Source organism: Pseudorasbora parva, chromosome 24, assembly GCF_024679245.1.
Source record: "Pseudorasbora parva isolate DD20220531a chromosome 24, ASM2467924v1, whole genome shotgun sequence".
Taxonomy (NCBI): Eukaryota; Metazoa; Chordata; class Actinopteri; order Cypriniformes; family Gobionidae; genus Pseudorasbora; species Pseudorasbora parva.
This window is the reverse complement of record NC_090195.1, coordinates 4,113,990-4,129,226: the sequence shown is the minus strand read 5'-3', so window position 1 is coordinate 4,129,226 and position 15,237 is coordinate 4,113,990. Positions and strand designations below refer to the sequence as shown.

At 35.6% G+C, this 15,237-nt stretch overlaps 1 protein-coding gene across 1 annotated transcript in view; it reads right to left on the bottom strand.

The window, feature by feature from the left end:
* dnah3 (dynein axonemal heavy chain 3) overlaps nt 1-15,237 on the bottom strand; it is a 48,930-nt gene that overhangs the window by 14,429 nt on the left and 19,264 nt on the right. Inside the window, exons 28-50 of the mRNA XM_067435236.1 lie at nt 14,930-15,128; nt 13,768-13,876; nt 13,531-13,644; nt 13,209-13,385; nt 12,169-12,260; nt 11,852-12,071; nt 11,635-11,769; nt 11,228-11,339; nt 10,468-10,709; nt 10,279-10,379; nt 7,922-8,027; nt 7,707-7,836; nt 7,359-7,595; nt 6,962-7,065; nt 5,914-6,208; nt 5,118-5,297; nt 4,891-5,014; nt 4,515-4,671; nt 4,282-4,425; nt 3,319-3,985; nt 2,361-2,526; nt 2,055-2,271; nt 599-781 (exon numbers count right to left, since the gene is read on the bottom strand). Of these exons, the coding sequence (XP_067291337.1) occupies nt 599-781; nt 2,055-2,271; nt 2,361-2,526; nt 3,319-3,985; nt 4,282-4,425; nt 4,515-4,671; nt 4,891-5,014; nt 5,118-5,297; nt 5,914-6,208; nt 6,962-7,065; nt 7,359-7,595; nt 7,707-7,836; nt 7,922-8,027; nt 10,279-10,379; nt 10,468-10,709; nt 11,228-11,339; nt 11,635-11,769; nt 11,852-12,071; nt 12,169-12,260; nt 13,209-13,385; nt 13,531-13,644; nt 13,768-13,876; nt 14,930-15,128 (4,211 nt within the window). The remainder of the gene's footprint in view (nt 1-598; nt 782-2,054; nt 2,272-2,360; nt 2,527-3,318; nt 3,986-4,281; nt 4,426-4,514; nt 4,672-4,890; nt 5,015-5,117; nt 5,298-5,913; nt 6,209-6,961; nt 7,066-7,358; nt 7,596-7,706; nt 7,837-7,921; nt 8,028-10,278; nt 10,380-10,467; nt 10,710-11,227; nt 11,340-11,634; nt 11,770-11,851; nt 12,072-12,168; nt 12,261-13,208; nt 13,386-13,530; nt 13,645-13,767; nt 13,877-14,929; nt 15,129-15,237) is intronic.

The window sequence follows — 15,237 nt, the reverse complement described above, 5'->3', positions numbered from 1 at the left end:
ATCTCATGAATAATTATAAAACACTGATGAGTCATCTATGTACTGTAGTAAAAGAAAACACATCGCAACATTGACACCAAGACAAATTTAAACCCGGATGTTGAAAATAGCACAAAAAGGTTTAAAAATAACTAGTTTTGTCCTACAATCCAAACTAACAGATGGCAACATTGACTATGTTCAACACAAAACTCTGTTAACTCTGTCCAGTGTGAATTTTTCCGGAAAGACTTTGCCAAGCTGTTTTGAAATCCTGGAACAAACTGCAAACAAACTTCGTTTTGACCTTATTTTGTTAATGATGCCACACCAGTTTGTTCTTTGATTTAGTATATAGTTTATCAGGGCCTTAAACACCAGTATTTAGTGAGGTGCTGGAGTTACCATTAAACATCTGTGCCATTAAACCAACGTTATTGTTCTTAAAACTAGCTAAAACATGCTGGCAGTTTCCTGTTTACTACCCCTGTAGTGGACACTGAAGCTGCAGTGTTTTATAAATTGCATTTAAATACATTTTGGGAGAAATTGATGTTGTGTACTTGCATTTAGATTATTTGTGTGCGCATTAGATTATTACATTTTCCCCATCCGTTACCTTAATCGCTTTAGCAGCAGCTGCTGCATCATTGGCGACTTTTTCATCGGCACTGACAAGCTTTTTCTTAGCATCCACCTCTACGGTCTCTTTTTCTATCTTCACCATCATCTGATCAGTCTGCTTTGCCGTCTCGATGAGTTCCGGCTGTAGAGCTGTGAGCTCCTGCTGCATGACTGCTACCTGCACATCACACACACACAACATTGTCAACATCCATATAAATGAATGAATAAATCTTGATTTATTGAAATATGTCTGAAATCTACATTATTTATCCGAGACCAACTGTGAAAATGGTTCTATTTTACATTTTTCTAAAATTTTAATTAATATTGAAAATATAATATTTACCACTTAAAGGGAAAGTTCACCCAAAAATGAAAATTAGCCCTTGATTTAAGCCATCTTAGGTCAGGGTTTCTGCAGGTTTCACCAAGTCAAATTTAAGAATGAACTACAACATCCCGGATCACACACACACACAAACTAAAGCACTGCGGGAACATTTCAATGAGCAACAGAGTAATGTTACATGGATGTAGAAAAAATTATTTAAGACCTACAAATCAATGCTTCAGCAAATTTAAGACTTTTTAAAGACAGGAACCCTGTAGGTGTATATGCCATTCTTCTGTCAGACAAATACAATCAGTTATATTAAAAATGCCCTGGCTCTTCCAAGCATTATAATGGCATTGACTTTATGGGTCGCTTTTTAAGTCTATAAAGGTGCATCTATCCATCATATAACTGCTCCACACGGCTCCAGGGGGTTAATAAAGGCCTTCTGAAGCGAATATATCCATATTTAAAACTTTGTAGACTAAAATAACTAGCTTCCGGTGGTCAGCGGTACGCAGCTTGACTTACGGCGAAAGAGTAACCCTTGACGCATGCATATTGACGAACACAGAAGCGCAGAGGATAGAAAAAAACAAAACACTGGTCATGAATTACAAGTTTAAAATGAGAATTTTTAAAGAGAAATGGTGGAGTATTTTGATATAAGAGAAGAGGGGCCTGAGTTTGTTGTTCTGCCCCATCCACGAGAGGCATCAAAGCTTGCGATGCTCCTGTACATCGTGTCAGAGGTTACTCTTTTAGCTACTTACGCACCACTGACTGCCGTAAACTAGTTATTTTAGTCTATAAAGCTTTAAATATGGATATTTTTCTTATACAAACACGGCACGCCACTTCACTTCAGAAGGCCTTTATTAACCCCCAGAGCCGTGTAGAGCAGTTATATGATGGATAGATGCACTTTTAAGGACTTTTAAAAAATGATATAAAAATTCACTGCCATTATAAAACGTGGACGAGCCAGGACACCTAGAATGAGTTGACGTTGAGTAAATGGTGAACGATCCCTTTAAATATAAATAGCATTAGAATAGGAGAGATGTAAGAGATTATGAAATCACAGGTGAAGCATTTACATTCTCTGTCTCACCTGAGAAGCCGCAAAGTCAAGTTTCTGCAAGCCAATTATGTAGCGATTCTTGAGCTCGTTCACCTCACTGCGTTTGGAATTGAGCAAGGCTTTAAAGGTCAGGATGAGCTCCAGGTAAGAAGTAGGAGTGACGTAATTATGTCTGCGCAGCTGGGAGTAGTAGCGCTCGGACAACTCTTGCACACTCTCCTGGAACGTTTTACACATTTCCACCACCCTGAGAATAATGCAAAGCAGGAAGTGTGAGCCTTTATATTTGAACACTCTCATCTGTTAAAGGTAATAAATTCTGGCTTATGACCGCACTCGATCCTGATGTTGTCCTCCAGGTCCAGATCCTCAAGGAACTTGTTGGCGACCATCTCCAGAGCATCTTTGGGCCAGGCCTGAAACCAGTCTATGGTGCAGCAGTTGATCAGAGATGGGAACATCCTCAGACGATTGCGGAAGCCTTCACCGATTGGGCTCATTGCTATTGGGACAAACATGCATAACAGCTTACAAATAAAAATAACTATAATATATACATACAGTAAATATATATATATTATAATATATAATAATTAAAATGATAATTGATTTATATATTATAATAATACATAAATATAAAAATGAATAACTATAATATAAATATATTATTTTATATATAGTATAAATATATAATTACATATATAATAATAGTATTATATATATATATATATATATATATATATATAACATGTATAATTTATTTGATAAATAAATATATTTACTAAATAAACAAATAACAAAATAACATACTTTATTTTTATATTTTTTGATTAATTATATATGCTGTTTTATGAATAACTTTTTTGTGTAACTATAATATATACATACAGTAAAAATATATATTATAATATATAATAATTATAATGATAATTGATTTATATATTATAATAATACATAAATATAAAAATTAATAACTATAATATAAATATATTATTTTATATATAGTATAAATATATAATTACATATATTATATAATAATATTATAATATTATATATATATATATATATATTTATTTATATTTTTTGATTAATTATGTATACTGTTTTATTAATGACTTTTTTTGTGTATACATTAATTTGCTATCTTGGCCAGTAAAAGTGACTTCTCAAGAGAGGTTTCTGTCCTGGTTAAATAAAGATTAAATAAAAAAAATATATATATATTTTTTTAAATTTTTAAATTTTTAAAAAAATATATAATATGATTCATATACTATAATAATATAAACAGTACCAAGAACTATATGAAGATTGGCTTTCACTCTGTCGATGAAGAAGTTGTACATGGAGAGTGGTGTGACGTCAATCTTCTTCCCTTCCATTTGGGCAATTCCCTGCATTTTTTCGATGATGTCTGCACGCTCGTCCGCTGGGAAGATGTTTGGCACATCTCCTGTGTTCAGCAGCATGTTGATGTCCTCAACAAAGGCTTCATCCTTGATCTGGTTGTCGCTAAAGAGAAATGTTGTTTTCTTCCCCTCTATCCCTGCTTTAAGCATCAAGTGCTTCAGATTGTCCCGCCAGTCCGACATGCTGTAGTTCTTGGTCAGTTCGATCTGAAACAGCTCGTAGTCATTGATGAAGGTGGCAAGTTTGGTGGTGCTCTGTCGCCCGGATCCGCCGATGCCGACCAGCAGCAGGTGTCCGTTGTCTTGTTTCAGCACACGGCAGATGCGTGAGATGTGTTCGATGGCGAACTGAAACATGACAAGGTTCATGGGTGCTTTGCTGATGTTATTGAACTCCCTGAGGTAGAAATCCATCACCTCGGTTAATGTGCTCAGATCTGTGATCTCGTCATAGGGTTTACTGGCCGAGTCTGGTTTGGCGTAGTCACCAAAAAACAGACTGCGAATGGTGTCATCTTCAACTTTACCAGACGGAGTGAGATGACAGAGAAGCTGAACAGGTGAAAAGAGACATTTGAATACATCTTTTTAAAAACAATTGTAAAAGATACTAAATAACCAGATCCATTTTATTTAAAATAACTGATCAGTTTCCTTGTAATTGAGTGAAAAATGCACATATCAAAATTAAACGAAACAATGTTTTGCCTTAATTAAAATATTATTATTATAAATCAATAATAAAAAAATACTGTGGTTTAAATTGAATTGTCTTTAAAATAATGTCACAATGTGAATAGATTTTGTGAGATGTTGTGGGAGGCAAAATATGACTATGTATCTATTACCTTGTCAATGGTTTGTTTGAAATACGCCGATGTCCTCTCTTTAACAATATTAAAGAAATTCTCTCTATCGTCATTATCAACCAGTCGATCGTAAAACACACGATAGACCTCATGGATCCATAACCGGATCAGCTTATCTCCTTCCTGTTGCAAAAAGAAGCACAAAACTCTGTAACTCTGTAAACTCTTTAGTGTATTTACTTTGCCTTTACATAGAACGTGTGTGCATTTACCTGCATGTGCGTCGATGGACAGAGCATTACTCCCCTAATCACCCTCGCAAAATCTCGCAGATTGAAAATATAATGAGATTTAGACGGTGTTGGGAGGAAACTCTTGATAGCATCCTTGTACACTGCCATAGTAGCTTGAACCATGATTTTACCCAACCTACAACAAACACCCAGAAATATTTATTCTCTGTTTTTTTTTTATTACTAAACAGTGGTTACAAAAGCACACACTTAAAAAATATTTGGCTTGTAAGTTTGCTTGTGCTATTTTTATTCTAAATATATTGGTTTGATATTTTCATATATAATGCAATCACATTTTTAAGTTGGACTTAAGTGTCTATACTTTTTTGGGAGCCACTTTCCATCAACACACCTATAAAAAGAGGCATCAAAACCATTGCTGAAGTGCCAGTCGGTGATGGATGTGAAGATGTTACTTAGAGTCTCATCATCAAATGTGTCGATCGATATAACGTTTAGGTGACGTGTAAATCGCCCTGTGAGGGAGGAAAGACACAAAACAGTGACAAAGAAGAAACTAAGACTAATATTGTTATAAGCATTGACCGACATTTACCTTTGTAAATGACAGACATTTACCTGTAATGTCATTTCTCCCTCCACCTGGGGGCCCCATAGCAGACATGTACAGCACATCCTCAATGTCCAATCTGGATGTGTCTTTTTTATCATACCAATGATGATGATCGATCCACTGCCGCAGCAATTCAATGGGCGGCTGAGCACCGTAAATCTCCTTTGCAGGCATGTTCAGATCATCTACAGGAAGTTTTACAATAGCAAAGTCAGTTTTAATCTCTGCTAGGTCACAAAATTATTATTGTCTATGAACATAACATATGGCACACTATAATTTAATTAGAATTGAAACGTTTAAACTTATAGATTTATCATAATTTTTATAATGTATATTGCATCCATACTTTTTTCTTGATGTATGTATGTATTTATTTATCTGTGCATTCATGTCATCTTCTAGATATCAATTAATGAAGCAGTTGTACATAAGCACAAACTAAAACCACAATTTTGCAGGGAATCTCTCTTATAACTTGTGAATCTATTATATTTACAGCATTAGTCACAACAAGGCCTTAGCTCTACACATTCAGTGTTTGTACAAAAATATCACAAAAATTTCGGGGACACTAAAATTTCGCTCTAAGTTATTTAACTAAATATCCAAATAAAATGTATTAGGTCTTAATTAATTGTATATCACCGTTTTCTCCAGAACGACTGTAAAGCCAAATCAAATTTTGTTGCAATATTGTCCTGTTTATCACTGTGAAGCTGCTTTGAAACAATCGTCATTGTAAAAGCGCGATATAAATAAAGCTGACTTGACTTGACTTGTAGCAGATCTAGTTCTTACCAACATAGATAATGCATTTCTTCCCCATCGGGGGCCCAAACACGCCCTTGCGGCGGCGGTCCAGCTTGGACATGATGATGTCCTGGGTTTGGTTGGCAGAGGTACGGGCGGAGAAGTTGATGCAGATGGGAGTGTAGCGCTCCTTTGGGAGCGACATCAGGAAGTTGTTGTTGATCACAGACTTGCCGGTTCCTGTGGGTCCCACAATCAGCACGGGCACTTCATGTGACAGGTACGTCCTGAGGAAGAAGAGCTGCCGTGACGTTTCTGCCGTGGGTATGATAAGATCAGACACCTGAGAGAGAGACAGAGAGAGAGAGAGAGAGAGAGAGGGACATCAAAGGACATACAAAGAGAGTAACTTTACACTGTGAATATGTGTGATGTATATTTTTCCCTTTCAGCTAATGTTAATCTCAACATTTACTAATACATTAAGATTAAAAGTTGTATCCGTTAACACACTTTTATTAACTAACATTAGGTTAATAAATGCAATAAATATACATTGCTCATTGTAAGCTCGTGTTAGTTAATGCAGCAACTAATGATTACAAAAGAGACCTTATTTTAAAGGTGCACTATGTAACTTTTACGTTCGCTAGAGGTCGCCTATTCAAAACAGGCGTAGTTTGATGACGCCAAGTTTAAGGCCAGAATATTGGGACATTTCCTCACAGCCGGTGGGAAAGAATTGGGATAAGACTCGGGAAGAAGAGCAAGGCAACTGGAGTGTACTATATAGTACTATTTTAGTTTTCATTTTTATTTTAATGTTTATATATATATTACAATTTGGGGGTCATTTTATTGTGTTTTTGTCACTTTAATGTTTTTAAAGTTGAATATGCCTATTATACCTTTTATTAACTTTTATTTCAGTTTTAGTTATTTCAAGTTAAACTAAAGATTAATGTTGCCTGGGCAGCTAGCTGAAGTTTTTTCAGGTAATGTTTACTTTATTTCAAGTAACAAATTGTTAATGGTTTTAGTTGGGGTCTTATAGTTTTACTAGTTAACTATCAGACCCTGATTCGCATGTACTAACCTTTGCGTTGGCAGGTATGACTCTGTCCTCTGTAGCGATGGATTCTGTCCAGTTGTTCCACTGACCAGGGCCCTGCTTATGGAAATAATAATCATAGACGGTGCCTGTGTAGAGAACAGAACAAACAGACAGCAGACGATTCATGTATAAGTTACTGTATGTGGCTCTTGATTGGAGACAACTGATTAATAATGTTATTCGCATCAATCTCAACTTTTTTTTTTTGACTTTTAGTTTTGTAAATGAAAATATCTTCTCTTCGTATCTGTTAAGAAGTTAAGAATCTGCAAGGAATATGAGAACATATTTACATTCAATCACAATTGTATTATATTTCTGGGGTTTCCATAAATGTGGGAACAGTGTAATAAATAGTCAACAAAAAAATCATGTGGACCTCTCTCAGGGAAAACATTGTTTTTGTTGAGTTTCACACTCTGGGGTCGCGGGTGTTCGGTCATCGTGCCCATGACAAGGTTTCGGTAGAAGGTGTCAAACTTTTTCCTGCTGTTGCCGTTGATGGTTCCTCCCAGACTCCACACCACAGCGAAGAGGAACAGAGCCTGCAGCCACAGCGTCACCTGCTGACTCGTCATAGATTCTGCTCCTTCCTGTCCCGACTGAACAATCTCATCTGCAAACATGAACATACTTCTCAGATCAGATGTGACATGAACAAACAGATCAAAAGAGCTTTCTATAATTGAAACATGTATAATGCACATATACGTGTGTGTGCATGTACCCAGTAAGCAGGTATACAGGCGCATCAGGCTATAGGCCAGGTGAATGGGTGACGTCTGGACTGAGAAGCCACACTCGTGGTAAATAAAGTCCAAACAAGGCTGAACCAGCCAGTTAAAGAGATCACTAATCTATAACAGAAACACACAGGTCATCAAATGGTAATCAGAAATGTTTAAAAGCATACATTACAACGTGCAAGAGTGTTTTTCTCACCAGTGTTTTGTGTTCTTCTGCCAGACTCTCAGGTAATGTGTTCATGTAGGAGTCTCTCAGAGGCGTCCAGCCCAACTGATGCGGCTCCATATAGATCATTCCACACCTAAACACAACACACACACTCTCTATAAGCCATCAAACATATCAGGGCAAAACAACCTGGGTGTAAAAGTACATTTTGCACCCATATGATAATAAAGCCCGGTTAAAGTTTACATATTCAAAAATGTAGTAATCAAGAGAATCTGAATTAGAAATGTTTTATTATTTACAACAAATAATTAAAAATACTGAAATAAAAATCTACAAAAATCACTATGTACTTAAACTCTTTAATGAGAAAACGAACCACTCTATATGAGAATATACTCAATGTTATTATATAAAATTATGCAATTATATGCAAATATATTTTGTAATTATTTAAGTTTTTTTGCGAAATATTTAGACACACAACACCATTCTAATGTTTGGGGTTAGTATGATTTTTAAATGTTCTTGAAAAAGTCTCTTCTGCTCACCAAGGATGAATTTATTTGATCTGAAATATAATAAAAACTCTAATATTTAGATATAAATATATATTAAATAATAAAATATATTACATAACATATTTAATATATTGTAAAATAATGTAATTTATGCCTGTGATGCAAAGCTGAAAAGCATCATTAGCATCATTACTCAAATCTTTAGTGTCACATGATCCTTCAGAAATCATGCTATGATGATTTGCGGCTCAAAATCTTGAAAAAGGTTGTGCTACTTCATATTTTTGTGGAAACCGATTTGTTTTTTTAGGATTCTTTGATGAAGTTCAAAAGAACAGTATTTATCTGAAAAAGAAATGTTTACTTTCTCACTTTCGATCAATTTGTAGCGACTCAGGCGAATCAAACACACAATCGCCAGTTACATTTAACAAATATGTTTTGAAAGCTCTGTGCTGAGTAACATACCTTCCCCCAACACAACAGAGAAAGATTCTCCGTTACCCTGGAAACCATCTGATAAGAAGTTTTACGGCCCAAAAGAATTTGGCCACATGAAAAGTTCCATACACAGAGAGCTAAAGGTTGTAAAACACACGCTTTTACCTCAAATTATAGACAAACCATCTATAAATGAACATGCACCCCAGGACATTGTATGTAAACACATAACTGTCTTGTAAAATGTTTCTTCTGTATGGTATTTTGCATCTTTTTATCTTTGTCTTAACAAATTACTAGTTCAGATAACCTCATATATGTCATGTCTCCTATCAAATTAATGCTCACTTCACGACTTACACTTCCATGTATATCACTTATTCAGAAAATGCTTTGTGTGTTTGTTGCATTAATTAGAATATGAATGGTCAGAGACCCACTGATTCAAGTTTTGAAACAAAGGGCCATAAAATCTTCTGAGGAACTTCCCGCCTGGAAATCCCAACAATCTCATTGGTTAAGTCTAACCCTGGAGGGCCGGACTACTCCCAGACTTTAAAAGGGGTGCTCGGATGCCCCCTTTCTCTTTCTTACGCTCTCTCTTCTTCTGAAAGTCTCTTCCGAAATGCTCTCGTCTTCTCTCCCTGGCTGAACCTGGCATATTTAGTGTGTACTTTCTGTGTGAATTGTAGTGTTATTTTTAGTCTGTGTTTATTAAACCTCCAAAAGACATTTAATGAGTTGAGTCTGTTGTTCTCCCACATACACAAAGTCAATGAAAGTTCCGATCTAACGTTACCTAACAGCTTATGCTACTATTTTAGTAAAGTAAACTGTATGACCATTTGAAATATTGAACTTGTCCTGATCAGTAAAGTTAATGTTTCTTATGCGCTCGTAAAGCAGTAATCCATTATTGAGAATTGATTTGAAAGTCTATAACTAATTTGCAGGACAAACTTAGTAGGGTAATTTCAAGCAATTCCGTAAAGGGTTACTTGTATTTAATTAAACATTTTTCCCTATCGGAAAATCTTAATACGTAATGAACAACTGGCAAATTATATTCATAAATTCATGAATATTGAATATTAAATCCCTTTTGAGTTAATTATTCCCCGAGATATTAAACTCATAGTCATTGTTGTTACAAATTTAATGCATCATGCATCCTTGCAGAATAAAAGTATTAATTTCTTTTAAATAAAATCATACAGACTACAAAATACATTAATGTACAGAAATACCATGGGAGTTGTAGTTCTTCACTGGAAATATGGCTATTAACATGATATTTTTGAAGCTACAATGATTTTTCTGTTTCATATATTTAATATAAAAATGAAATATATGATGTATCACTAAACTGTGCTCTGTGTGAGTACTGTATGTTGAATTAGTGTAACAGTGTTTGTTGTATACCTGCTCACAGTGGCTGGTGATGCCTGCTCCAGATCCGCAGGCTCAAAGATCAGACTCATTTTAGAACTCATCTGAATGATTTCACCACTCATCAGACACAGCTGTTCAACAGCAAAACAAATCAGACATGAGTACTGAACGTGAAGCCCTTCAGACATGTTTCCTGCAAAATTAAAATGTAAAATGTACCTTCTTGTTATCATCCAAAACGGTGTTCATGTTCTCAATCCAGACCGCATCAATGGGCCCATCGAATAAAATCCACTGACGGTCGTCTGTGGTGCACTGGGCCTGTTGTCTGAATGAGGTGGCTAAAACCCCATCTGACCACTCGTGACTCACTGGATCGAAACAGCCATACAGCTGCCCCATAGTGATCGCCTTCGGATTAATGATGCGGAAATCTACCGCAAACTCTTCCATCAGCCCTTCTATATAACACACAACATGATAACACACTTGGTTATGATTCCATGTCATTTCAACAAATAGTTCTAGATACATTTTTATACACAGAAGTAAATGTATATTCACTTACACTACCAGTCAAAAGTTTGGAATATTTAAGAATTGCTGTTTTTGGAAAAAAGTCTCTTATGCTCACCAAGGCTGCATTTATTTGATCAAAAATACAGTAAAAAACAAAAGGCGCAACAAATTAATTAATAGTATTGATGCATAAAATGTCTCAAAAGCACATATTTAAAAACATTTAAAATGTCACAAAAGATTTCTGTAACAAATAAATGCTGTTCTTTTGAACTTTCTTTCATCAAAGAATCCTGGAAAAAAATCACGGTTTTCACTAAACTAAAAAGCAACAAAAAAACTTTAAAAAAATGTCCATTATTAATACATTTGCACTAATAACACACACACACACACACACACGCATGCACAAGATTGATTAAAAAGTAAATCAAATAAAAACAGATTATGGACTGATTACCCTTATAAAGGTCTCCCAAAGCTCCAGCCAGAACTTTATAAGCTGAAGTTTTTCCCCCCATTGGCTCGCCAACAATCATGAAGCCGTGCCTGACCAGCATCATCTCATACACCTGCACACACAATTAAACTGGTCAATTGCTTGCTTTTGTTATTGAACAGACCGTTTTAACTAATGGGAGTCTGTCCCATTCATATAGAATTAGCTTATTATTTTAAACAGGATCATCCAATCAGATTTAAGTTAAGACAGAATTTTATAATGGTTTTGCATTTAAAATGCATTTTTAGCTGGATTAGTGCTCATATATGAATGACTTTCTAAATGTTTGAATCCTAAGGCAGAATTTGTGTGGGGGAAAAAAAGATTTGACAGAAAAATGTTCATTGACTGATCAGATTTTGTACTTGTATAATTTTGCTGATGAACCACGGTACAGGCTGCAGTTTCATCTTGGCGATGTTGTCGTCCAAAGCTTTTAACAGTAACTCATAATCTGGTTTGGGCAGCACCACTCCAGGGAACAGATCAGAGATGATTCCCTAAAACACACACAAACACACAATCATTAACCACATGCAAACTCTATACAAAAAAATGAATATGTAATTTACATTCACACACCTGAAACAGTGGTAAATCCTGCGCGAGGAACTTGGCCATGTTGACATCCATGAGAGCTCTGAGGAGCAAAACGCTCTCATCCTCCTCTGGGTATTTGAGTTTCAGGTTTCCCGCTGCAGTAAGGACTGATTTCACCGCACGCATCCCGTAATCGTAGTGCGCTTGAGATGAGAGCTGCTCCGAGCACAAGCGATATGTCGCCACGATCTTCTGAGCCAGGCTGGAAAACACAAATCCAGTATTAAATAATAGTACCCACCAAACTAAAAAAACGAATTAAAAAATAAGTTTTATTGTTTAGCTGGACCTGATTTTACCTCCGGGAAGCTGTGAATCCCATTGAATAAAGTGATATCTCTCCAATCAGTCCATAATCCGGAACCATCATTGCAACTGTGCGGAACAAAGCCTACAAACATACAAATATAGACACAAAACATGGAGGAAATGTAATGACTTGGCCCATTTTTTAATTTAAATTAACCCTGTAAAGCCTAACATATGAACTAATAGCCAGAAAAAAATTGTGGAATAAATGGAACCATTTACTGAACCGTGTGTTTTTCATTGAGAATCATATTTTATAAATCAGCTTTTATAGTATGATATAGTGAGAATATGGGGGAAAAATGAGCAGAAATATGCACTTTTGTGCAGTTGCTGATATTTATATTGCCGAAAATACGATGAAAGAGTGACGGCTTGTAAGTCGCCTGCTATACTATTATAAAAATGAATTAATTTATATTGCAAGCACTGTTTTAAGATTATATAAGATTAGATTTTAATGCTTCAAGTATAATGCAGTGCAATACAATGATGATTGAGACATTAACAAATGAATGTTCCTTACAAAATGTGGATAATTCATATAAAAATGAGGTGGATAATTAAGTAAAAAAGTATGACATTTCAATCAGACGACAGAAGTCATGAAGTAGATCATGTACATTAAATCGTGTACAACAGGTTTTTCAGAAAATATTTCATCATGTTAATAATTTAGAGGCCTTTAGAGAAATTTGCATAACAAATATCATACAGTAGCCTTTACAGGGTTAATATATATATATATATATATATATATATATATATATATATATATATATATATATATATATATATATATATATATATATATATATATATATATATAATTTTATTTAATAAATGACATTTAATTTTATGCACCATGGTGTAAAAAAAAAATCACAAATACTTTAGTTTATCTTAAAATGAAAGTTACAAATAGAGCCAAACTACAAGACAATTGTGATAATTAAGTATTTGGTGTGTTAATTAAGTATTTCTCTGTAAAAATTATGAGTGTGTATTCAGCATTTTTGTTCTTAGTTACTTTCAGGTTATCGGGTAGCTCTGCTCTGCCTGCGTATCCTGGGTTCATGGTGATAAACACACAGCAGGTTGGGTTGAGAGAGAGCTCGGTTCCTTCAAACATAAATGTCTTCATGTTTCGCATTACGGCCTGCTGAATACTCAAAATCTGCTGAGCGACCACAGACAACACCTCCACCTGAAAGAGAGCGACAAACACAGAGAGACATGGTGATAGGCAAACAGATACAAGATAACATATTTGTTCAACCTGTAAATTCAGCAGTCACATCATCACTCTTTATGATAATCTGTGGTGAAGCCTTTTATTTTGCAGTACTGACCTCTATTCGGTTGAACTCGTCGAAACATGCCCACGCTCCAGACTGTGCGAGACCCTTGAAAAATTTACTCATCGCTTTGTAGTCCAGACCATCAGAACAGTTGAACACCACACACTAAACACACATTTACATGTTTGTCACTTACATATAATAACATTAACAATATGAATAATAATACTCAATAATCAGAGTTTAAACTGAAATAGTAAAAAATAGTGGTAAAATCATTGTGAGCACCTGTTTGGCGAGCGCTTTAGCCAGATCTTTAGTCGTCTCTGTTTTTCCCGTTCCCGCAGGACCCTCTGGAGCTCCGCCCAGATTCAGCTTCAAAGCGCCCATCAGAGTCCTGAGGACCAATCAGCATACAGCATTACAGATGTGGCATAACTCAAAACTCCACAACTGTGCCTGGATTACTATAGAGCTCAACGCTAGAAATAAAATAAAATATTATCACAATATATCATGATAATAATATCATCATTTGCATTAGTTAGGGGTGTGACGGTACAGAAAATTCATACAGATTTTCAGTATGTTTTGCCCCAAATGAATGCAGTGTTGTTTCAAACACTGGGTGTGCAAAACTTCTGAATGTGCAAAATGTAATTTAACACCCATATTCTCCCTTGGATGGGAAAATATTACTGATATGTTGATATTTTTTACATTTTACATTTATGCATTTGGCAGACGCTTTTATCCAAAGCGACTTACATTGCATTAAAGGTATACATTTTACATTATTATCAGTTCTTGCTTTCCCTGGGAATCGAACACATGACCTTGGCGTTGCTAGCGCCACGCTCTACTGGTTGAGCTACAGGAAAGCTATTTTGATATATTTTGATGTTATGAACTGCATAACATCAAACATGTAATGAATACTGCAAGAAAAGTGAACGATCCGAGTTGTCCTAAACATGAGACATGCTTTATATTACGCACTTCAAACTTGTGTCTTACAGTATAGTTATCTGTAAACGTTTGAAATGTACATTTTAGTAAAAAGGCTCACCCCGACAGCTAGCGAGTCCATTAAACCTCACATATTTTCCTAAAGGAGCACCCGCACATCAAACAGATGGCCCACATTAGAGTGGGAGCACAATAACTAACTAAATAAATAACTAAAATACATATTTTGCTAAAACTTTTGCCTCCAAAAGTGGAAGTGCTTCAAATATCTTTTCCCCGATTACAAAAGCACCTTTAACTGCAGTACGAAGTGTGTTTTGCATTTGGTTGCAGCAATACTGACTAGATTTTTTTATTTAAAGACCATAGTTTGTTCAGAAAAGCACTATTTTTCCCAGCTGTACCACAACTGAACTGTGACTGCATTGGTTATTTCTGCACTGTTACACCTCAGTGTTAATGTGTGTTCATGCGAGTGCACCTGTAGCAGCGATCGGTTAGTGGTGTTATGACCAGGCGCGGTGAGTTGCCGAGATATTCGTATCCATATCTGATCTCAGTGGTGATCATCCTCAACATGACCTCTCCGTCCTCCCAGAAATACCGCAGCTGGGAAATCCACTGGAAATCATTCAGTGATGAAACGCAATCCTGAGCCAGCTTGCACACAACATCACGTGCTGCATGGGATAAAGGGGCAAAGAATTAACTATATAGATATTAGAGAATACATGCCTATGGAATATAGATAGGACCACCTGACGCATACCGCAAACAAATGCATTACCG